Below are 24,522 nucleotides of genomic sequence, written 5' to 3'. Positions count from 1 at the left end.
TGTTTGAACCTTGTGCTGTTTTTAGAAAAGTGATGAAATTGCTTCTAAAGCTCTATAGGTTTGGGATTTGTGTTGTCGAATTGAAATGGGGAAATGTCACCCCAATATTTAAGGGGAGAAATATATTGGGTGAATAAAAACCTGCCAGTTTAGCACTGGTTATGGGAAGTTACTGGAATTATCATTAGAAACAGAGTGACGAAGCACTTGAACATGTATCAGTTGATCAGTGAGTCAGCATAGATTTTTGAATGGTAGTTTCTGTCTCACTGACCTCATTTGATTCTTTTCAAGAAGTTACAAACATGGTGGATATGGAAGCATCTGAAATAAAAATGGAAACTGCTGGACTAACTGAGCAGCTCTGGCAGCACCTGTGGAGAGAGAAACAGTTAACGTTTTGAGTCCAATATGACTTGGAGTGGTAGAAATTTATGCTGTTCAAAAAGAGGGTGTGTGTCTTATGGAACAAAAGGAAAATCAGGGATGGGGTGGGGGTTGAGGAGATGAAATGCCAAAGATGTTCTGGAACAAAAGGCAAAGTAAGTGGTAATGGTAGTTGTGCAGAAACAAAGCATCGGTCCAAAGTAGGTGTTAGTAGCAAAATACAGGCCAGCACCATCTGAAAACACAAAAGTGAGAAGATATAGACTGGTACTTGGGTGGGGGGTGGTGAATTCAAAATTGAGGGCAGAATTAATATTCTGAACTGTTGAACTCTATCCAGAAGGCGTCAGAAGATGAGGTTCTGTTCGTTCAGTTTGCGTTTGGCTTCACTGGAGAGTTGCAGCAGACTGAGGACAGAAACGTGTGGATGTGAGCAAGATGGTGAATTGAAATGGCAAGTGACTGGAAGCATGGGGTCATGCTTGTGGGCAGAGAGGAGGTGTTCTGCAAAGCAGTTACCCAGTCTGCATTTTGTCTTCCAATGTCGAGGAGGCTGCGTAGTCAGCAGTGAATATAGTAGGTTAAGAAGTACAAGTAAATCGGTGTCTTACCTCTATAAGGAGTTTTTGGGGCCGTGGACCGTGAGCAGAGAGGAGGTAAAATGGCAAATGTTACTACACCTGCGATTACATGGGAAGGGGATGAGGCTTTGGGTGTGATAGAAGAATGGGCCAGGGTGCTGTGGAGGGAACGCTCCCTTCAGAATACTGACAAGAGAAGGGAAGATAAGTTTGGTAGTGATATCATGCTCGAGTTGACTGAAATGGTGGAGGATGATCCTTTGATACAGAATCTGAAGTGAAGGAATTGGGTCAAACATGATTGAAGGTCCTGTCAACCACAGTAGGGTTATGTCCACTATTGTCCATATGAACTTGCAGAAGTCATTTGATAAAATACAGTAGAAGGGATCATCAACAAAAATAACGTGAGACTCTTGACTGGTCCAGCCATGCAAGTAATGTAGGTAAAAGAGCTAGGTATTTTGTGACAAGTAACTTTCCTCCTGTCTCTCCAAAGGCACAAATCAGGCATTATTGCATACTCTCCACTTGCCTGGATAAGTGCTTGCTGCAACAAAACTCCAGCTTGGTACAATCCAGGACAAAAACAGCTCGATTGACACCCCATCCACCAAATTAATCGTTGCCGTGCTGTGTACCATCTAGCTGCACTGCAGCGCTCGCCAAGATTTAATCAACAGCATCTTCCAAACATGAGATCTCTGTCATCTAGAAGAACAAGGGCAACTATGGGAACACCACCGCTGGTAAACTTCCCTTCCAAATTGCACACCATTCGCTTGGAAATAAATTGTTACTCCTTTGTTGTTGCTCGGCCAAAATCCTGGTACCCCCTATCTAACAGCACTGTGGGTGTACTTGCACCGCAGGAAGTACTGTCTTCTCAAGGGGAGTCAGGGTAAATAAATGGTTTTGTCATTGATGCCCATATCCTGTTAATGAACAAAAATAAATAAAAATCCACACAATTAGATGTTTTTTTAAAATTTAAAGTACCCAATTAATTTTTTCCCCAATTAAGGGGCAATTTAGTGTGGTCAATTCACCACCCTGCACTTCTTTGGGTTGTGGGGTTGAGACCCACACAGACATGGAGAGAATGTGCAGACTCCACACAGACGGTGACAATTGAAGCTTTTGCCTTTTGATGTGGATTGGTAATTGGTTGAGAGGTAGAAGACAGAACCAGGATAAAGGGAATGCTGTCCAATATGCTCATGCACAATATGACATTTTGTGGTCCCTCTGTGATCTCTACTAGGAGTTTAACCACGTACCATTAGTGAAGTTTTAGAGCAAAGTTTGTAGGTGACACTAAGTCACTGTAAATTATGTAGATGGGAGCAATGTATTACAAAGATACATGGACTAAATGCATGGCAGGTCTGCAGGAGATGGGTAAAGTGCTCGGTCATCTACTGTGGATTTAAGAAACACATCAGAATATTTTCTTGATTAGATACAAAGAATAAAGAGAAGTGTCCATGTACTCAAATTATGATATGAAAGGTAATTGATACGGTTAGTAGATTGGGCCTTTGTGTCACGGAAGTTAGAATAGTAGAGAAAATGGTGCTTCACTCATTCAGAACCTTGATCACACCTCAACTGGGGTACCGTTTTCAGTTTAGGGCAGCGCACCTCGGGAAACAGATGAAAAGCAGGTAAATTGAATTGAGGTACATGTCAGTCATGGTCTGATTGGAGAAGATCGAGGGGCAGAATACCCTATTTCTGCTTTTTGTTCCTATCAATTTTGAGTTTTTTTTTGAATGGTGTTTTAAAAAAATTTAGAGTACCCAATTCATTTTTTCCAATTAAGGGGCAATTTAGCGTAGCCAATCCACCTACCCTGCACATCTTTGGGTTGTGGGAGTGAAACCCACGCAAACACGGGGAGAATGTGCAAACTCCACACGGACAGTGACCCAGAGCCGGGATCGAACCTGGGACCTCGGCGCCGTGAGGCTGCAGGGCTAACCCACTGCGCCACCGTGCCTCCCTTGAATGGTGTTTTGAGCACAATATGATGACGGGTAGACTTCCGAAAATAAAGCTATATATGTGTTCAAGTGCTAGCCAATCTATGTGACTACATATTCCTAAAACAAATGATTCGACTTTTGTCATGTCATAGAGTCTTAGAGCACAAAAAGAGGCAGTTCGGTCCATAGTGTCTTGCGCCGGTCATCAAGCGCTTATTCTAACCCCATTCTCCAGCACTTGGTCCATAGCCTAGGCCCATGCTAGGATTTGAAATTAAATGAAAATTGCTTATTGTCACGAGTAGGCTTCAATGAAGTTGCTGTGAAAAGCCCCTAGTCGCCACATTCTGGCGCCTGTCCAGGGAGGCTGGTACGGGAATCGAACCGTGCTGCTAGCCTGCTTGGTCTGCTTTAAAAGCCAGCGATTTAGCTGAGTGAGCTAAACCAGCCCCTATTTGATTTAAATGGGTAATGGAAAATTGTGAGTGAGTTGGCTTCGACATGATTCAAATCTGTCAAATTTAAAGTTGGAGTACTCATCGATTGACTGCTAGAATGCTCCGAGCAACTATCTTGGATAAATAGTGTTGCACATTAGGTATTTTGGTTTCCCTAACACTCTGTACACTTTCGAAATTGTGATACAGCTGCCGTTTAATACATTTTTATTGTGTGAAATCAGGTCACTGTAACAAAGGCATTAACCGCTATTCTATAAATTCAATAATGAGGCTCTTTGCTTTTCTCTCTCCCCTGCAGTACTGTAATATGCTAATATTTTGATATTGGTGATTCTGAATAGCTGTTAACCAGCCACTGATTTTTAATCATTTGGTGATAGCATTATTTCTATTTTGATTTAGTGCAGTGAACCTTATTGAAGCTTTTGCACATTAAATCACTAGAACTCAAGTAGGGATCTGAAGTCAGTGACTGTTCAGCTCTTTGTGTGTGTGATACTAACTCCATACCAGCAAACTTTGTGTGCGCGATACTAACTCCATACCAGCAAACTTGCTGATACCTTTGTAGATGCTTCATTTAAAAATGGTGTAAATTCAAAATGAATCTTGGCTTCTTATACCAATGAATCACATCCTTATGAATTTACTTCCCTGTAAAGCCAAAGACGTCATCACTTTCCAACAGACGTAATTGTGTAAATCAGGATTGTGTAAATCAGGATAATGGGAGCCAAAAGTTATCAAGTGGCACAGAATGTGATTGTCTTTATGTGAAAGTACAATAGTTTGTTTGTTTTTCTTGTTATTTTTGTCGTATTAATTCTTCATTACTATTCACTTTGATCCATTCCTAGATTTAAAATGTGGTTGGCAAGAGTTATTCATATTTTCAGTTTAAAAAAAAAAATTAAATGGAAAGGGTCATTGAATGATTACAAGGGGAGGTGTGGTGAGGACGAAACAACCCACAGGATTTTGGCAGCGTTATAGTCGAACAATATGGCATTGTGTTCTCTCCTGTCTATGACGTTTTCTTTTCTCTGGTATTGTTTTTAACTGCTTGGCTCAGATCAGGTAAGCATAGAACAAAGCAAGGGCTGTCGCAACAAGCTGGACAACAGGCTTTGGTATGCTTGACCATGTTAGACTACAACGTGAAGGAGGGATGAGACTCCACGGTCACCGAGAATGGTGCTATGGTTTTGTTTTGGGTTGTTGCAGTGCTGTGGCAAGGGCAGAAGCCTTTTGGAAGAACTGTGGACTCAGATTTGAGAGGTGATAACATAATCCAGGATTTTGGGATGGAAAGGGAGGTTGGAGATGGATGTAATTTGCAAAGGTCGAAGGTTTTTCTTTAGTATGGTGGCAGGTTTGAAAAGGAGGAGGCAATACATGTGGAGAGGGAAAGTTAGCACTGTTTCTTCACAGCGCCAGGGACCCGGGCTTGATTCCCGGCTTGGGTCACTGTCTATGCGGAGTCCTCATGTTCTCCCTGTGTCAGCGTGGGTTTCCTCCGGGTGCTCCGGTTTCCTACCAGAAGTCCTGAAAGATGTGCTGTTAGATGAATTGGACATTTTGAATTCTCCCTGTGTGTACCCGAACAGGTGCCGGAATGTGGTGACTAGGGGATTTTCACAAGAATAGAAGTTGATCAGAAGTTTAGTGGAGTGAAAGTCAAAGGCCTTGGGAACGGGAAGTCATGGGGAAGATGGGACAGAAGCCTCATAGTGATATGTTTATGAGGGAGGGAGGTTTGAATGGGATGTGAAAGATGGGGAAGCAGCTGAACAGATGGTAACCATGTTGGTGCCAAATAACCTCCCTTGTCCATGTCCACTTGCTATTCTGTGTTATCATCTAGATCAAGAGGAGATCTCCTGATTTATTTCTCAATATACTCTCTCATTCACAGAATTTATTAAACACCCACAGTTGAACCACAACTTAAGACATCACTACTAGTAAGTTTTCCCTTTTATGGCAATGCTACATGCACGCAACTTAATCATTGGGGGGTGGGAGAAAGAAACGCTAACCCTGATGGGCTGGAAAGATTTAAATTGTATTGGATTGTGAAACTCCCCCATCGTGTCCTCGCAGATTATTGCTATACTGTACTGAACGACTGCAAAGCGAGCCAATATAAACAAAAGAATCCTTTTGTATTTAGTAATGAAAACAGATGAGTAATTGATGAACAATCTTAATTTTCTTTCCGCGGATTTTAACATCTCTGGTTTTTAGATGTTTAGGATCTGGTTGGTCACTTTCAAATTTCTACAAAGCTGCTTTGTAAGTATGAATTCGAATAATTAGCAATTGCTTTCAGCAATTGGTTGGAAAACCCATACTTTTTTCTCTGGCATATGGGAATTTAAAAAAATGGTTAGAATGCTCAGTGTTTGTCTTGCCATTAAGAATGACGTCAAACTATTTGGTTTAATCATCATTTGTTCGTCGTCAGTGCTAATTATAGGCTGGAATTGACATTCCACAGTGAAGTGACTGGTCTTGAAGAAAGCTTGCTGTCGAGTTCTACTGATCCAGATCTACTGGTTTGTATTTTTGCTTTCCTGATAGGGAAACATGGCAAAAAAAATTCTCTCCGACACCTTTTAATAGTTTATAGAGAGCAAACTAAAGATTTAGGGATGTTTACATGGGATTAACATAGAAACTGAAATATCATAAACTTAAATTCATGGATTTTTAAATTATTTTAAAATCGTAATGAAGAAATTTGTCATTCCACCAATATGAAGTTAAATGTTTCGGGCCAGAAACTGTTCACAAGTAATTGTGACTTTGTATGCTATTAAAAACCCATTTACCATTGACCTATCATTTAATGAGTTGGGTCTTTTCAAGGGGTTTCACAGAAAAACTAATAGCGTAGAAGTGGGAGTGTTCATCAGTTCAAATGTTTGCTAAGACTTCCTACCTTAAAGGACTGCAACAGCTTCCTTGTAGAGGTGTGGGTAGAATCGTTGACAGCAACTTCTGTGTTTAGTTCTGCTTGTGCGCACCAAAGGTTACTGTCAGGTTCGCGAAAGTAATAGCTAAATGCTGACGTTCAATCGTTCTAACTGCAAGGTCTAGGACACAATGTTTTTGAAAAAATAAATTTAATGTAGCCAATTCATTTTGTTTTTTCCAATTAAGGGGCAATTTAGCATGGTTAATCCACCTATCCTGCACATGTGAGTTTTTGGGGGCTGTTGCTCGTTATGCTTTCCCTTAATTTGCTCTGTTTAATTACCTTTGCTCAAGAGTCGCCAGGTAACTTTCTGATACCACCACAAGGTTCAAACCAAATACTGATCAATGACTCGATACACCAGTTAGTAAGTTTGAAATTAATGCACATTTATTTACACACACAGTCAATTATTACTCATGCATAAACTCTACTCGCTAAACTACAAATACTACTAAAGGCCTATACTTAGCTTCGAGTGGCCCACTCAGTCAGAGGAACAATGGCCGTTTTCCGATTCTGATACTGCTGGCTTCGAACTGGTATAGAATAGTAGCTAGAAGCGCCTATCTCGTAGCGTGCGTTGACCATAGACTTACTTGGCTGGTGCTTGGCGGGCCTCTCGTCGCTGAGAGCCAAATGCCAAGGTGAAGATGAAGAAAGTAAGAGTTCTCAAGAGAGCGAACTGACCTTGGGGTCTCTGTTTTATACCCCAAGGGGTTTTGCGTCCTTCTGGGTGGACCCTGGACTTGGTCCCAATTAATTGGACCATGTCCCAATCGTTTGTATCGATTCTCTCCAATAACGGGGTCGTTCCCTGATCGTTGGGCGGGCTCTAGATAACCGTTGGCCTGCCTTTGGGTTAGCTTCCACTGGCGCCGGGAAGTCTGTCCTGGTACCGATTGTTTCAATGTTTCTTTTTGTCCCCGGAGATAGCTCATTACTGTGCTAATGGCTTGTAGTTTCAGTTCTGTCTGGAAACCTTGCACCTGCTTGTTTTTCTAGTGCTGTCCATTTTTCCCTGCACTCTTTGCGAGTATCCATTTTGGAATCGGGACGTGGCCACCCTAGGTGGCTACCGGGCGAAACCCACGCAAAACGAGGAGAATGTGCAAACTCCACATTGGCATTGAACCTGGGAGTTCAGTGACGTGATGCAACAATGCTAACCACTGTGCTACCGTGCTGCCCCAGGACACTATGTTTAATCTTGCATGAGGCTGTTCTGTGGTCTGAATGTGAATGACTCGCCTGCGGTTAGGTGTGGAGTGAGAAAAGAACAATGAATTATCAAGTTTGGCCCATCTAGTAACTGGCGTAAACTCTGTCACAGCCTCTCACCCAGCCCCGACTGCATATTGGTAACACGAAGTACAGAAATTTGCTCTTTTAAATTGAGATTTTCCGATGGTTTTCCTTTTGTTATCTCTAGGATTTTCTTGGCCTTGAAATAAATAGGGTGCTTTAGAATTCAGGCCCACTTTGAGAAAGTTCTCTAAATATGAACTGCACAAACACATTTTGTTACTCTTTCTGTAAGTTTTGTCACTATTTTAGTTACTATTCAACAATATACTCTTGTGAATGCCAAAAATTACCATTGCAGGGTTCAAAATTAATGTTGGCCTGTTACTAAGAGAGATACAGCAACGACCTACTCTGCTGGCCCAGTGGAAGGATGAATATGTTCCACAATGTGTGTGGTGTTGTTTTCTGCTTTCATGTGCAGGAAGTTTGTTGTGTTTGTTTAAGAAATTTTCTGTTGAGCTGTTACATTTATAGTTTCAACAAACACTTTTGACAGTTACTGGCTCTGTGGTATTTTAATCCCCGTATTATTTTGCTTTGCCTTCATTACAGTTACTTCTTCTAATATTTTAGTTCCTTAGTAGTTAACCTGGGGTATGTGCAAAGTTCCTGTCTCAATTCTAGTCCAGAATTATTTTGTATGTGGAGGGATAAGTATTGTATTGCTAGTTTGTTACCACGTCTGTCTTGTAAACTTCCATAGAACCATAGAATTCCTGCAGTGCAGAAGGAGGCCATTCAGCCCATTGAGTCTGCACTGACTCTCTGAAAGAGCACCCTACCTAGGTCCATTCCCCATAACCCCACCTAACTGTTGAACAGTAAGGGGAAATTTTTAGCATGGCCAATCCTCCTAACCTGCACATCTTTGAGAGGAAACCCACACAGACATGTGGAGAACATGCAGCCTCCACAGTCACCTGAGCCAGAACTGAACATGGATCCCTGATGCTGTGAGGCAGCAGTGCTAACCACTGTGCCACCGTGCTGTCCTTAAATACTTCATTAAATACCAGCAAAATTGTGTATTTTGTTGTTAAATGTTGCATTTTCTGTGTGCACGCCAGTGTAACTTGTAGGTTGTGTAATTGTTTTTCTTGAAAAAATCAGATTTCTACAGATGTTTTATTAATTCTGATATATGCAAATTAAGTTTGATTAATCAGCTTACTCAAAAGGGCAGAAAAAGTCTGGAGAAGACCCAAAGTTGATGCTCATAAAAATTAGTCAGGTGTTTTTATGTTTTATTCTAGCAAATTTGGGGCTCCCCAACACAAAGTGCTGTTCTTTACACATTTCAATAATTGCCATATTCTTATATCAGAAATGCTGAGGTTGGAGGTTCATTTTTAAAATAAGATATACTGGAATTGTCTGTCACAGCTAAAGTTCCTTTTGCTTAGGAAGATATCATGATTTAAAAATGTGGCACTTTTACATATTTTGCTGTTTTCTAACCTTATTGTTTGTTAGTTTCCTAATCTATGTTGACGGTGTACATATTTTCATGAATGTTTTTAAAAAACTTATCAAAACAAAAGTCAGTAACTAGCAATGCCAGAAGCGATTAAATTTCCTATACAACAAGAGCATAATTGAAAGAGTTAACAGTTTCCTGTTTTCTTTTACAGGAATTTTTTTTCCCAGTAAGCTGCCTTGTGATCACCCATTTGATGAAGAACATGGATTAGCATTTGGAATATCACCATTTTGCAGCCAGTTTCCAGGACTGAAACCTTGGAGGAGTGCAAGAGAAATGAGTTTGCATCGCAATCAACAAATGGGATCAGACCGCGATCTGCAGTCCTCTGCATCTTCAGTTAGTTTACCTTCTGTTAAAAAGGCACCGAAGAAACGTCGCCTTTCACTCGGGTCTCTGTTTCGAAGGAAAAAAGAGTCAAAGCGAAAGTCCAGGGACTTAAATGGCGGAGTTGATGGAATTGCAAGTATTGAAAGCATTCATTCAGAACTATGTAATGATAAGAACTCCATATTGTCAACCTGTGGCTCTTCTGAAAGCGCAACTGCATCCACTGACAAACAAAATGGAGACTTTCTTGAATGCCCTCTGTGCCTTTTACGTCTCTGTAGGGACAAGTTCCCCGAAATTATGACTTGCCCCCACAGGTCATGTGCAGACTGCTTGCGGCAGTACTTGCGGATAGAGATCTCTGAAAGTAGGGTCAATATCAGCTGTCCAGAGTGTACAGAGCGATTCAATCCCCACGATATCCAATTAATTTTAAATGATGTTGTGCTTATGGAGAAATATGAAGAATTTATGCTTCGCCGATGGTTGGTGGCAGATCCAGACTGCAGATGGTGCCCTGCTCCAGATTGTGGGTAAGACCACGTTGCATGTAATGGTTTCCATGGAAGTGAAGGGGGAGGAGAAGAGGAAACACATGGGTTCTTCATTTACTTCTGAGTGTTTCAAAATATTGCTGCTATTGGGTTATTAAATGCATTCTGTCAACAGACTATTTATTGGAGTTGCCTGCCAATACAGATTAACCTTAATGTCCTGCTAATGCTTTTGTTACGTTAAACATTTTCATTAGGTTGGTTGAATTTTTCACAGCAGAAGGAGCAACTTGTGGTAAATCAGCGGCACAGTTATGTAACACCACAAGCACCAGGTTTTGGTACCTGAAAGTCTCTGATCCAATGCACCCCATTCATGTGGCAACTTTTTTTGGGCAGCACAGTAGCACTGTGGCTTCACAGTGCCAGGGTCCCAGGCTCGATTCCCCGCTGGGTCACTGTATGGAGTCTGCACGTTCTCCCCGTGTCTGCGTGGGTTTCCTCCGGGTGCTCCGGTTTCCTCCCACAGTTCTAAGATGTGCAGGTTAGGTGGATTGGCCATGATAAATTGCCCTTGGTGTCCAAAAAAGGTTAGGAGGGTTTATTAGGTTACGGGGATAGGGTGGAAGTGAGGGTTTAAGTGGGTTGGTGCAGACACGATGGACCGAATGGCCTCCTTCTGCACTGTATGTTCTATGTTTCTGAAGACCATAAAACATAGGAGCAGAATTAGGCCACTCGGCCCATCAAGTCTGCTCTGCCATTTAATCATGGCTGTTATTTTTCTCATCCCCATTCTCCTGCCTTCTCCCCATAACCCTTGATCCCCTTATTAATCAAGAACCTATCTATCTCTGTCTTTAAAGACATGGTGATTTGGCCTCCACAGCCTTCTGCGGCAAACAGTTCCACAGATTCGTCACCCTCTGGCTGAAGACATTTCTTCTCATCTCTGTTTTAAAGGATCGTCCCTTCATTCTGAGGTTGTGCCCTCTGGTTCTAGTTTTTCCTACTATTGGAAACATTCTCTCCCCGCCCACTCTATCCAGGGCTCGCAGTATCCTGAACCCTTAATTTTTGTAGTTCAATTAAATATAATCTTAGTTCACTTGAGTTTATGATTTCATTCTGAATGAATTTTGCATCACATGTTTTGTTTCTTTGTTAATTTGTGTTACAGTTAAAACATTTGCATTTGATATGCAGCTTAGAACTATTTGTATAATTGACAAACCAGCATTAGTAACTTTAGCCATTGGCAAAACACTTTGGGCCTGTATGTGAATATCAAACTTGAAATTCACTGGTTAAGTTGCCCATATGGTGGCTATCGTTGCCTTTGTATTTTTTTTCCACTCTGATGCACAGTGCTCCCTGGTATGCTCAGTAATGATGAGTAATTTGGTGAATCAGCTGATTGCACAGTTTAAGGAAGGTTGCTTCTTTGGCCTGTCAATCAATTGATCCCTGGGCTCCTGGTTAAGGAATGTTGACATATGGTTCCCACTTGAGGTTGAGAAAGATTAACTCCTGATTGCAGTTCAGCAATGCCTTTTTGAAATGTTTGTTTATAGGCATTAGGTGAAGTTAGAATTGGGCTCCATGCTGGAGCCCTTCCCGTTACATATTTTGCAGACACAAAGCGCATTCTGTTGGGTATGCCAAAGACGTCTAGTGCCTGTGAAACCTTGCCCTAGCAAGAGGTTGATATGTTTAGTGATGGAAGAAAATTGGCAGTGAAAAAGAACACACATTGACAGAACTATTTGCACAACTTGTTCAAAGCTGCAGGATATATATCTTACTGTCAAATGTGAAAATGGCAACTTTATTCCTTTTCCAAAAAAAACATAGAACATAGAACAGTACAATACAGAACAGGCTCTCCGGCCCTCGATGTTGTGCCGAGCATTATCTGAAACCAAGATCAAGCTATCCCACTCCCTGTCATTTTGGTGTGCTCCATGTGCCTATCCAATAACCGCTTGAAAGTTCCTAAAGTGTCAGACTCCACTATCACAGCAGGCAGTCCATTCCACACCCTAACCACTCTGAGTAAAGAACCTACCTTGGACATCCCTCCTGTAACTCCCACCCTGAATCTTATAGTTATGCCCCCTTGTAACGGCTACATCCACCTGAGGAAATAGTCTCTGAACATCCACTCTATCTATCCCCCTCATCATCTTATAAACCTCTATTAAATCACCTCTCATCCTCCTCCGCTCCAAAGAGAAAAGCCCTAGTTCCCTCAACCTTTCCTCATAAGACCTATCCTGCAAACCATGCAGCATCCTGGTAAATCTCCTTTGCACCCTTTCCAATGCTTCCACATCCTTCCTATAATGAGGTGCACACAATACTCCAAATGTGGTCTCACCAGGGTCATGTATAGTTGCAGCATAGCCCCGCGGCTCTTAAACTCAAGCCCCCTGTTAATAAACGCTAACAAACTATAAGCCTTCTTCACGGCTCTATCCACTTGAGTGGCAACCTTCAGAGATCTGTGGACATGAACCCCAAGATCTCTCTGTTCCTCCACATTCCTCAGAACCATGCCGTTGACCCTGTAATCCGCATTCAAATTTTTTCTACCAAAATGAATCACCTCGCACTTATCAGGGTTAAACTCCATCTGCCATTTTTCGGCCCAGCTCTGCATCCTATCAATGTCTCTTTGCAGCCTACAACAGCCCTCCACCTCATCCACTACTCCACCCATCTTGGTGTCATCAGCAAATTTACTGACCCACCCTTCAGCCCTCTCCTCCAAGTCATTGATAAAAATAACAAGTAGCAGAGGACCCAGCACTGATCCCTGTGGTACACTGCTGATAACTGGTCTCCAGTCTGAAAATTTTCCGTCCACCATCACCCTCTGTCTTCTATGTGATAGCCAGTTACTTATCCGATTGGCCAAATTTCCCTCTATCCCACACCTCCTTACTTTCTTCATGAGCCGACCATAGGGAACCTTATCAAACGCCTTACTAAAATCCATGTATACGACATCAACTGCTCTACCTTCATCTACACACTTAGTTACCTCCTCAAAGAATTCAATCAAATTTGTGAGGCAAGACTTACCCTTCACGAATCCGTGTTGACTATCCCGGATTAAGCTGAATCTTTCCAAATGGTCATAAATCCTATCCTTCAGGACCTTTTCCATTAACTTACCGACTACTCAAGTAAGACCAACTGGCCTATAATTACCAGGATCATTCCTATTCCCTCTCTTGAACAGAGGAACAACATTCACCACTCTCCAGTTCTCTGGCACTATCCCCGTGGACAGTGAGGACCCAAAGATCAAAGCCAAAGGCTCTGCAATCTCATCCCTTGCCTCCCAAAGAATCCTTGGATATACCCCATCTGGCCCAGGGGACTTGTCGACCCTCTGGTTTTTCAAAATTGCTAATACATCCTTCCTCAGAACAACTACCTCCTCCAGCCTACCCGCCTGTATCTCACACTCATCCTCAAAAACATGGCCCCTCTCCTTGGTGAATACTGAAGAAAAGTATTCGTTCAACGTCTCTCCTATTTCTTCTGACTCCAAGCACAAGTTCCCACTACTGTCCTTGCCGGCCCTACCGTCACCCTGATCATTCTTTTATTTCTCACATAAGAGTAAAAGCCTTGGGGGTTTCCTTGATCTGCCCCGCCAAGGACTTCTCATGCCCCACCCCCCCCCAGGTCTCCTAAGCCCTTTTTTTTTATAGCTCATTCCTTGCTCCCTTGTAACCCTCAAATGACCCAACTGAACCTTGTTTTCTCATCCTTGCATACTCTTCCTTTTTCCTCTTGACAAGACATTCAACCTCTTTTGTGAACCATGGTTCCCTCACGGCCATATCGCCATTTCCTCCCTGTGACAATCTAAGATGTGCTTTTCGTCCAGTCTTGATGGAAAAAGTGTGTGGTTTGATTTTAAGCCTGGGAGGAAAGTTCTCCCCCCGCCTCCACCCCCCAATAATTAAAAAAAAAAAAATTTAGAATACCAAATTCATTTTTTTTCCAATTAAGGGGCAATTTAGCTTGGCCAAGCCACATACCCTACACATCTTTGGGTTGTGAGGGTGAAACCCACGCAAATCCCGTCCAATAATTTAAGAGCCCTTCAGTAGCCAATGAAGTGGCAATTCTACTGTTTTGCGAGCGTGCAAGATCAGATATTGGAAAACAATATTTTGTTTCCTGCTCCTGACACTTTCAGCTCCTCGTTACTTTGAAAAATGCAACATTATCCAAATATGAAGATAGCAATCCTGATTGTTACAATTGTGCATCAAGATCTGAAGTCAATAAAATTTCAGTTAGCTATCTTTACAAAATGACTTTTGTAAGTTGAAACCGTACAAACACAAAAGCAAAAACACTGTACAAACAAATGAGTATATTTTTGAGTTAACATAGAAACGAGGGTGGTAACTTCTCAAGTACTTAACCTAACACATTTTAAAGTAAAACACATTTTAAAAGTGATTAGTTTTAGATAAAGTCTTGTACATGGTAACATGACCCTCCAGCTTTGTGTATGCAGTTTAGTTGTGACTACTGAATTTTAATAGCATTCTTGATCCATAGCCAAGATCTCTGTCTCCATGAGAAGTCTGAGGATCTTGTACGAAACATTTGTAGAAAATGAGGATAGTGTAATTGGTGTGAGTGGTTGGGATAGTTTTAGGGAGGTAATGGCTACAGTTTGGGTCGAGGTAGTTGAAGCTGAGGCTGTCAAGAGTGGTCCCAAAAGACATGCTTGTTAGGTGAATTGGACATTCTGAATTCTCCCTCGTGTACCTGAACAGGCGCCGGAGTGTGGCGTTAAGGGAATTTTCACAGTAACTTAATTGCAGTGTTAATGTGAGCCTACTTGTGACACCAATAAAGATTATTATTATTATTATTATTATTATTATTATTAATAAGAAAATCAGTGGTGTGCAAGAGGTCAGAATTAGAGGAGCACAGAGATCTGAGGATTGTTGGGCTGCGAGAGAGAGATGGAGGGGTTTAGGCCATAGTGGGATTTGGGAGGAACAAAAATGGCAAGCGTTTTAAAATTGATGTGGAGAGTTTCAGGAACAAGACTGGAGAATAATCAAATTGTCAGTTGATCACACCAGGTGGTGAGTGGTTTGAATCTGGAATGCAGTGCCTGAGATTGTGGCCGAGACAGGTTCAATTATGGTTTTCAAATGGAAATTGTCTAATTATCTGAAGATAATCCTTTGGAGGACCATAAGGGGTGAGACTAGCTGTGTGGCTCTTGCAGAGAACTGGCACACAAACATGATGGACCAAATGGCAGCCTCCTGTGTTGTAACCATTTAAGATTCCGTGAAAATAATTTAGAAGAATGAGAAATGTATAAAATTCTGACCGGGCTAGACAGACTGGAAGAAGGAATGATGTTTCCCTAGCGGGGTGAAGGGTTGATCATTCAGGACTGAGTTGGGGAGAAATTTCTGCACTCGGAGGGTGATGAACCTGTGGACCCATGAAGCTGCGGAGGCCAAGTCACTGAATGTATTTAAGAAATAAATAGATTTCTACACATTAAAGGCATCCGGGGTATGGGGAGAGCGTTGGGAGTATGGCATGGAGATAAAGATCAGGCTATTCAGCCTATCGAGCTTGCTCCACTAATACATGTTTCTGTTATTGTACACCAATTAAACTATATTCAGTTTATTAATCATTGATTTGTTGTTGCACAGTAGCTAATATGTAAAATTTTACAGGAATATTCCAGATTATACTTTCAAATAAACCAGACTATAATAATAAAAGTATCCCACCATATGTTGCATATTTCAAAGTGGATTTGCTTATGAACATGTTTCAGATGCATCTAAAGTAAGGATTAGCAGCAAATTATTTCTATGTTGAAAAGCAAATTGTGTAATGAAGGAGTTGTCTTATGAGGGAAGATTGAGAAAGTTAGGTTTATACTCACCGGAGATTAGAAGACTGAGAGATGATCTTATTGAACTGATTGTGAGGAAGTGTAGAGTTTGCACATTCTCTCTGTGTCTGCGTGGGTCTCATTCCCACAACCCAAATGATGTGCAGGTTAGGTGGATTGGCCATGCTAAATTGGCCCTTAATGGAAAAGAAAAACGAATTGGGCACTTAAAATTTTTATCAAAAAAAATCGTGTAATATGCCTTGAAAATAAGATCATGATGGGTAGGAGCATGAGTAGACCATTCGGACCCTCGAACCTACCCCCAACACGCATGTACACACTGACCACTAAATCTGCCTGACATTCCTTGAATACATTAAATGTCCCAGCTTCCACTACACTCTGGGGAAGAGAATTCCAGAGACTAATGACCCTCTTGGAGAGAGAAAAATCTCTTCGTCCCTGTCTTAAATGGGAGACATATCTATCTAAAATGGGAGACACACGCACACCTACCCCACACACTCACCTCGCACACATTCGCGCACCCCACCCACACTCGTTATTCCCCCCACCCAATACACAAAGAAAAGCATCCATCCTCCTCCCAGCATCTACCCTGTCAAGTTCCTCACAATCAGTTCAATAAGATCATCTCTTAGTCTTCTAAACTCCAGTGAGTATAAACGTAACTTTCTCAATCTTCCCTCAAAAGACAACTCCTTCATCCCAGGAATCAGCTGAGTGAACCTTCTATGAACTCCTTCCAGTGCAATTGTATTCCACCTTGAGGAGACAAAAACTGCACATAGTGAGATTGCATCTTGAGTACTGAGGCTCTGTACAGCGATAGCAACATTTCACAACTTTTGTATGACATTCTCCTTGCAATAAAGGCCTGTATTCCGTTTGTCTTCCCAATTCCTTGCTATACTGGTTGCCAGCTGTTTGGGATTCATGTCTCAGGACACCTGGATCCTCTGTACCATTAATATTTGAAAATAAGGGCAGCACGGTGGCCTAGTGGTTAGCACAACCGCCTCACAGCGCTGAGGGCCCAGGTTCGATCCCGGCTCTGGGTCACTGTCCGTGTGGAGTTTGCACATTCTCCCCGTGTCTGCGTGGGTTTCGCCCCCCACAACCCAAAAATGTGCAGAGTAGGTAGATTGGCCACGCTAAATTGCCCCTTAATTAGAAAAAATAATTGGGTAATCTAAATTTAAAAAAAAAAAATTTGAAAATAAAATGCATCAGAAGTTAATGATTTCCTTGTAAAAGCCTTAATTTTGCAGAAATAGTTTTAGAATTGATACAAAGAACAAAATAAAACAACTAACGGTGACTTCACCAGGAAAAAGAGCAGAAGAAGATTTACCTTCAAAGACCAAAACAGTATCTGGTACAAATGATCATTTTGAGGATAACTAAAACAAAATAAAATTGTCTTGTATTTATTTGCAAAGTCTCTAGCGCAGGAAATATTTTGAGTTTCCTCAGTCCAACAATAGCAATGTACTTCAAGGAACTTTGATATAGTCATAATATTGTGCTGAAGAACAGTTGACTGTAGGCATTTGTGGACCCATACTAAATACAATTATGCATTCTTGTATTGAAGCAGTTGAGCATGTTGGATGTCAAAATTAAGAAATGTTAAGCATTTGGTGCTCATCCTCTCTAAATTATGTTTCAACTTCTGGGAGACAACCTGTTGAACTTAACCCTGTTCATACAGGTATTCATTCAGTATAGCAGTGAGCTTCTAGTTACCCTCTTAATCCCGCTATCACAAAAATAAAGTAAGAGCCTTCAGTAATTTTCCTCCTGAGAAAAAGTTACCTTTTTGCTGCTGAATTCCATTGTTACTTATGGGATTTTAAAAAAATTCAGAGTACCCAATTATTTTTTTTTCAATTAAGGGACAATTTAGCGTGGCCAATCCACCTAACCTGCACATCTTTGGGTTGTGGGGGTGAAACCCACGCAGGCAGTGGGAGAATGAGCAAACTCCACATGGATAGTGACCCAGGTCTGGGATCAAACCCAGGTCCTTGCCACCGTGAGGCAACAGTGCTAACCACTGTGCCACCGTGCCGCCCCCGTTACTTCATAGGATATACCCACCTTTGATATCAGAAAGCCTTAGCATATTTGTGGTGAGAAAGGACGACTTTTAATTAACCAAATTACATAGCCCTGTTCAAAGATTAATAATTCACTGGTCTGATTTCTTAATAAAACAATATTACTCGACCTGTCTGCCTTCTCTTAATGACTAGGCCATTTCTTGGATCTTCGGCTAACCCACTTTTTCAGTTTGATTCAGAGTGCCGTTGAAAAGCTTGATGGGTTGGATTTACACACACAGATTTGAACCATGTATGTTACAGGGTTAAGTTCTGCTGAGCAATAAGCAATTGCAGTTGATGTAACTGTTCCCTTCTACAAAGATAGTTAGGAATATGTGGGCACGAACTGTCAATTGCTTGATGATTAAGCATGGTTTAATGGGAATATTGGCTTGAAGCATTTCAGATGTTAAGTTCTTATCAGTACATTACAAATGTGTTTCAAAATGATTGGAAAAATATTAAAGTCTCTAAATTGCAGGTTTGAATAATGGAACATCTAATGCGTTTGTGATTGCATGCATGAAGTGCTTTTAGAAATTCCAGTAATTTTTTTTTTACTTGGCTTAATATTTGACCCTTTTGTATGCTAGTGAGTCATATGATTCTGACGACTTAAAAATAATTCCAAAATATTCTTTAATCTAAATTGAACACTTGTATGGTTTGGAAGGAAGGAGTTCTTTAAATAAAATTTTAGTTTGATTTGTACTTTAGTTTACATTTTTTGATTATTGACATATGGAACTTTTTGGTGGGGGCTGCATTTGAGCCGTTGACATATTTTAAGGATTCATTGAAGCACATATACCTAACATGTTGAATTTAAATTGCCTTTCTGTATCTCAAACATGGACTTAAATCTGAATTTGTAGGTGTTTGTTAAACCTGATGAACAAAGGCTTTTTAAAAATTACATTATCAGAGTTTCAAAGCCAGAGCTCAGAATGTGGACAGGGCAGACCCCTAATCCAGCTCCAAAAACCAATTCAAATTGAATCCAATTCATGGTCCCCACAAGAGACATACCATATCCAGACATTACATCTGACATTAGCAGTGATATTGAGACTATTCCATTGTGAATGTGCCACAGGTGAGGCAAGTCCTAATGCCATTTTGTAGTTAATTTTGCCGCAATCAGGAGAGGAACCAGTGATCCTTTTTCCCCCTTTTAACGTAGGGTGTTGAGAGTCAATTAATTGTGGGTGTACCACTTTCCAAACTTAGCTCATTAATTCAGCACAATCAGGAGGTAGTATTGACTTACTGCAGAAACTCACTGAGCTCTTAGTAGAACCAAAAATGAGTCGTCTTGCACAAGTGCTTTGCATGCATAATAAATTAATTACCCAAGTCATCAGAAACAAACCATGATCCTTCATCTATTTCACACACTGTTTTGTTAATCTATTGTTAATCCTCAAAAAAAGGTGGTATGCATTTTGTTACCATGAGTCTATAATTGTCAGTTTTGTATACCATGTTTGTGATGTTTTCACATCAAAAATAATCGCTAGCATTTATTTGGATTTAACACAAAAAATGTGCTGTTTACTGTGGGTTGCAAGATTTATCGCTCCAATAATGGATAGTTCCTTGCCCTCAGAATAAGGATCGAGAGCAACATCAGACCAATTGTCATTGCCATACATAAATCCTACAGCATACTAGCAGTTGCTTTTCTGACCCCATTAGTTATTTAATCCCAATGCGATATTCTGCTCATGCGCGTTTTTGGAATTCCACAAGTCCAACCAACCTGAAGCCTTGGAACGGCAAGCTGTTGAATATTACAAGATTTATTAGCAATATTCTAAGTATATTAGTGTGGCTAGAGGATTGGTTGACTGATAGAAGGCAGGTAGTTTGGATAAGAGGAGCATTTTCAGAATGGCAACCTGGAACTAGTGTGGAGTGCCACAGGGATCTGTGCTGGGACCACAATTAATCACAATGTATATTTATGGCTTGGACGAGGCAAGTGAATGTACTCTTGCCAAGTTTATGGATGACACACAAATAGGGTGGGTAACACACAAATAAGTTGGAAGGCAAGTGGTGAAGATGACACACAGTCTAGAGAGAGCTATAGAAGATTAGGAGAGCGGGGAAAAAAGTGGGTAGATGGAATATATTGTAGGAAAATGAAAACTTTGGTGGGAAGAATAAAAGAGCTGAATATTATTTAAATGGAGAAAGAATGCAGAAAACTGCAGCACAGAGGGATTTGGGGGTCTTCATGCATAAATCACAAAAGGCTAGAAGCAAGTTCAGCAGGTAAGAGGGAAGGTAAATGGAATGTTGGCCTTTATTTCAAAATAGGGAAATCCAGCTAAAACTATACAAGGCATCAGTTAGACCACACTGGAATAATGCGGACAGTCTTGGTCCCCTTATCGAAGGAAAGATATACTGGCATTGGAGGTGTTTCAGAGAAGATTCACGAGGTTGATCCTGGATATGGAGAGATTTTCTTATGAGGAGTGGGTGAGTAGACCGGGCCTGTACTCCTCATTGGAGTTTAGAAGAATGAGAGGTGACTATTGAGATGTATAGGATTCTCGGTGGGCCTGACAGGGTAAATGCTGAGAGGTTGTTTCCTCTTGTGGGAGAATCTAGGATGAGAGGGCATAATCTGAGTCGGGGGTCACCCATTTAAGACTGATGAGGAGGAATTTCTCTGAGGGTAGTGAATCTGTGGAATTCTTTACGGCAGAGAGCTGTAGAGGATGGGTCGCTCAGTATGTTCAAGTCTGAGATAGAACATAGAACATAGAACAGTACAGCACAGAACAGGCCCTTCGGCCCTCGATGTTGTGCCGAGCAATGCTCACCCTACTTAAACCCACGTAACCCGTAACCCAACAATCCCTCAATTAACCTTACACTACGGGCAATTTAGCATTGCCAATCCACCTAACCCGCACATCTTTGGACTGTGGGAGGAAACCGGAGCACCCGGAGGAAACCCACGCACACACGGGGAGGACGTGCAGACTCCACACAGACAGTGACCCTGCCGGGAATCGAACCTGGGACCCTGGAGCTGTGAAGCATTGATGCTAACCACCATGCTACCATGACAGATGTTTAAGCAGCAAAGGAATCGAGGGTTATGGGGGTAAGGCGGGAAAGTGGAGTTGAGGATTATATCAGATCAGACATGATCTCATTGAATGGCGGAGCAGACTCGAAGGGCCGAGTGGCCTGCTTCTGCTCCTACGTCTTATGGTTTTCTGGGTTGTCTTTAAGATTTTAGGAATGCTTGTAAAGAAGGGCAGCTGTCATTTTCATGCTTTGCTGCAATCATACTGACAAAGCAAATACTTGCACTTGGGCATCTAGGGCTATAAAGTTTTGCCTTTCAACATGGGTTACATCTTTAGGGAGGAGTTTCAACAATGTAGCAGACAATAATAGAGAATAGATAGTCTGATGGGCTGAAGGGCTTCTTACTGTGCTATAAAACTTTGATTATACGTGAGTGATTCTTGCTTTATTCTGCACAGGCTCCCTTTCTCCCCATCTCCCCACACAAGCTCACTTGCTCTCGCACACACTGATACTTGCCTTGCTTCTTAGCTGGTCAATACAATTTTAAAACAGGTCTTTTCTGACAGCAACACTGAAGACCATTTTGAAATGGGCACTAAACACCCCCCCCCCCCCCCCCCCCCCCCACCCCAAATATAATTCTGAAATTAAGACCCCTGGCTCCCAAGCTTTGTTCAAAGAGGGCTAAAGACAATTCATTGAGTGTGCTCCCTGTCCCTTTCTCTATACTATCAAGCACACCCATCGCCCCAATCTGTGACAACAGCAAGGGAGCCTGTGATTGAATGCAGTCCGACCAGCCTTTTAAATCATTCATGTTTACATTCTATTTCCTTCTGTCCTTAACAACTTGCATTTGATGAAGCCCTTTGCAGTCTATCCCGTCTGGTTTCTGAGCTCGGAGCTCTTTTGAGAACTTCTCGTACGTCAGTGGGCTTTTAACTCTGAGAATGCAAATTTAAATTTAGCACTGACATATAATGATGGCTGTACTGCATGTTCACCATACTGTGGATTATTGCTCTGCCTCCTGTAGAGATTAGAGAATCACATGTGTGAAAGATGTGTGCATCTGGTTAAAGTCACAATGGCATACTTTTGTTACCAATCCTTAGGTTACACTATTGTGCAAGTAAATTTAGGGCAGTGTGAGTCAACTCCTGTAAACTAATGTTCAGATTGCTTATGAGAACTAGTGAAACCACTGAACCAGAGTTTGCATCTGTAGCTGGAAATTTTGGTCAAATTGCTCAATTTGGAAGCTGGGGTTTAAATCACACTTGCTTTGCAGAAATGTAAGTCTTGGTAAAATGGAGCTAAAGGTTTGTATGAAGGAAGCATGTATGGCTTGCTTCCAGCTGAGGATTTTATTTGACGTCCAGTGAAATATAGTGGTGGTAAGAACTGAATTTCTTTCTTGTACACAGATAAATTTATTTTTATTTTTGCAGTTACGCAGTGATAGCGTTTGGCTGTGCCAGCTGTCCAAAACTCACTTGTGCCCGTGAAGGATGCAGCACTGAGTTCTGTTACCATTGTAAGCAAATATGGCATCCAAATCAGACTTGTGATGCAGCACGTCAACAGAGAGCGCAGAGTTTGCGATTAAGAACAATACGCTCTTCATCAATCAGCTACAGTCAAGAATCTGGTGCAGCAGGTACAGAAAACTGGACTCTTCGTAGATACGTTCAGGACGAGATTTCGGGAAGAAAGGGGTTACCTGAAATAAACAGCCTCCTGGTCAATCAGATTTTACCATCTCGCTCCACAGGTAACCATTTTCTTGATGGAATCTCCTCCTATAGAAATGCTAGCCATGTTGTTTCTCGGATTCCAGTATTGCTGTCCTGTTCCTTAATCATAAATTTAGAAAATAAATTGTTAAAACAGCCGATTAACTGAACTGAAGGGTTGTTGATGTCGACACCACCTGTGAAGATGTTTCTGGAGCTTGCCTACTTATACATTCTTGGACTTGCTGGTAGGGAAAAGGAATACTTGCTTTAGATCAGACCTTTTGCTTTCTACCAAGCTATCGCACTCTATAATCTCAAAATATCATTTATTTGTAGGGTTGTAAATAGCAGTGTGTAATTTATCTTACGAAACTACTTGTAAGCTTGCAAGTGCCTAGATAGACAGAGTTCCTGTGGTCCAGTGTCGGCATATTGCTACAAAAATCCATTTATACAAACTGGGATACAACCAGGTGAAACCTTCTTTGTGCACGCATACATCTAGTGCCATTGTGCATCCTGTCCAGTATTCTTGGCACAGGTTTTGATTCCGTTTGTAAGCAGCCATTGGGGTGGATGGGAAATCTGGTGGCTCTTGAACAGAGCTGACTCTGAAACTGTGGACTATGTTCCAGAGGTGAATAGGGCTACTTTTGAGGAGCTATAAGGACCCTTAAAAACTCTATTTGGCTCCAGAGAAATCCAAATGGAAATTTGGGTGCTTTTGCAACAGCTCTGATTAGGCCTCTCTATGTCTTGAGTGGATGTAATGTGGGGATACATTCTCCATTCATTGCTACTTAAGTTTACAGCACAGAACCAGGGCATTCAATCCAACTAGTCCCTGCCTCTGTTTAGGGTCCACGCTGGCTTTCTCCTGCCTCACTTCATCTTGCACTACCTACCTTCCCCTTAAATTTATATATGCCATTTGTCTCAGCCACCCCATGTGATGCTGTGTTCCATGTTCTCACTACTCTGGGCTGAAGAGGTTTCGCTTGAAATCCTTATTGGATTTATTAGTGACGCTCTTGTATTTATGGCCCCTATTTACAAGCAGGGCTCTCATCCGCAACAAGCAGCTCTCGGTCTCCCAGGTGAAAGTGCAAACAAAATACCGGCATATAGAATGTGAGTGGGTGGCAAGTTCTGCCCCAACACAATCATTGGAGCACACCCATCCAGCAGAGGCTACGAACGTCGGCTTACATGACTTGAATACATCCACAGTGCACTATTGAACTCTACTTTGCCTTTGTAGATAAAATACTGCAACATAGGTCAGCATTTGGGATAGTGGAACAGTATGTACTTTCCATTGCCATAGTAGCTTTAATTTATTTTACAATTGATTTTCAGGATATTCGGACTTTCTGGCTTGCTGATGTGTGACTTGGCTATGTTAATGATGAATATAATAATGCTCTCCTGAAAGCGGACAAGTACTCCATTAAGACACATTTGTATTTCACATTTGTTGAACTGTAGCTTATTAATATGGTCATTTTAAAAAATACAAATCTTTGAAATGTTACAAAAATTTATTTTGGTAATAACATGCATAATACATCAGGAACCAAATAATGATAAATAAAAATGACTACTGAAAGTTGGTGGAACATGTAAAAGTAAAATAGCACTTGCTAGGTTTGGCTGTTTGAATTTGCGATGTTG

General features: G+C 41.4%; 1 protein-coding gene across 4 annotated transcripts in view; it reads left to right on the top strand.

Moving 5' to 3' along the window:
* The window catches only part of rnf19a (ring finger protein 19A, RBR E3 ubiquitin protein ligase), an 89,544-nt gene that overhangs the window by 31,591 nt on the left and 33,431 nt on the right, over positions 1 to 24,522 (top strand). For all 4 annotated transcript variants that reach the window (XM_038810106.1, XM_038810105.1, XM_038810104.1 and 1 more), the window contains exons 2-3: positions 9,337 to 10,048; positions 22,561 to 22,883. In XM_038810106.1, coding sequence (XP_038666034.1) covers positions 9,462 to 10,048; positions 22,561 to 22,883 — 910 coding nt within the window. In that variant the 5' untranslated portion in view covers positions 9,337 to 9,461. The remainder of the gene's footprint in view (positions 1 to 9,336; positions 10,049 to 22,560; positions 22,884 to 24,522) is intronic.

This window comes from Scyliorhinus canicula, chromosome 10 (assembly GCF_902713615.1).
Source record: "Scyliorhinus canicula chromosome 10, sScyCan1.1, whole genome shotgun sequence".
NCBI classification, from domain to species: Eukaryota; Metazoa; Chordata; class Chondrichthyes; order Carcharhiniformes; family Scyliorhinidae; genus Scyliorhinus; species Scyliorhinus canicula.
This window is presented reverse-complemented; position numbering and strand designations above follow the sequence as displayed.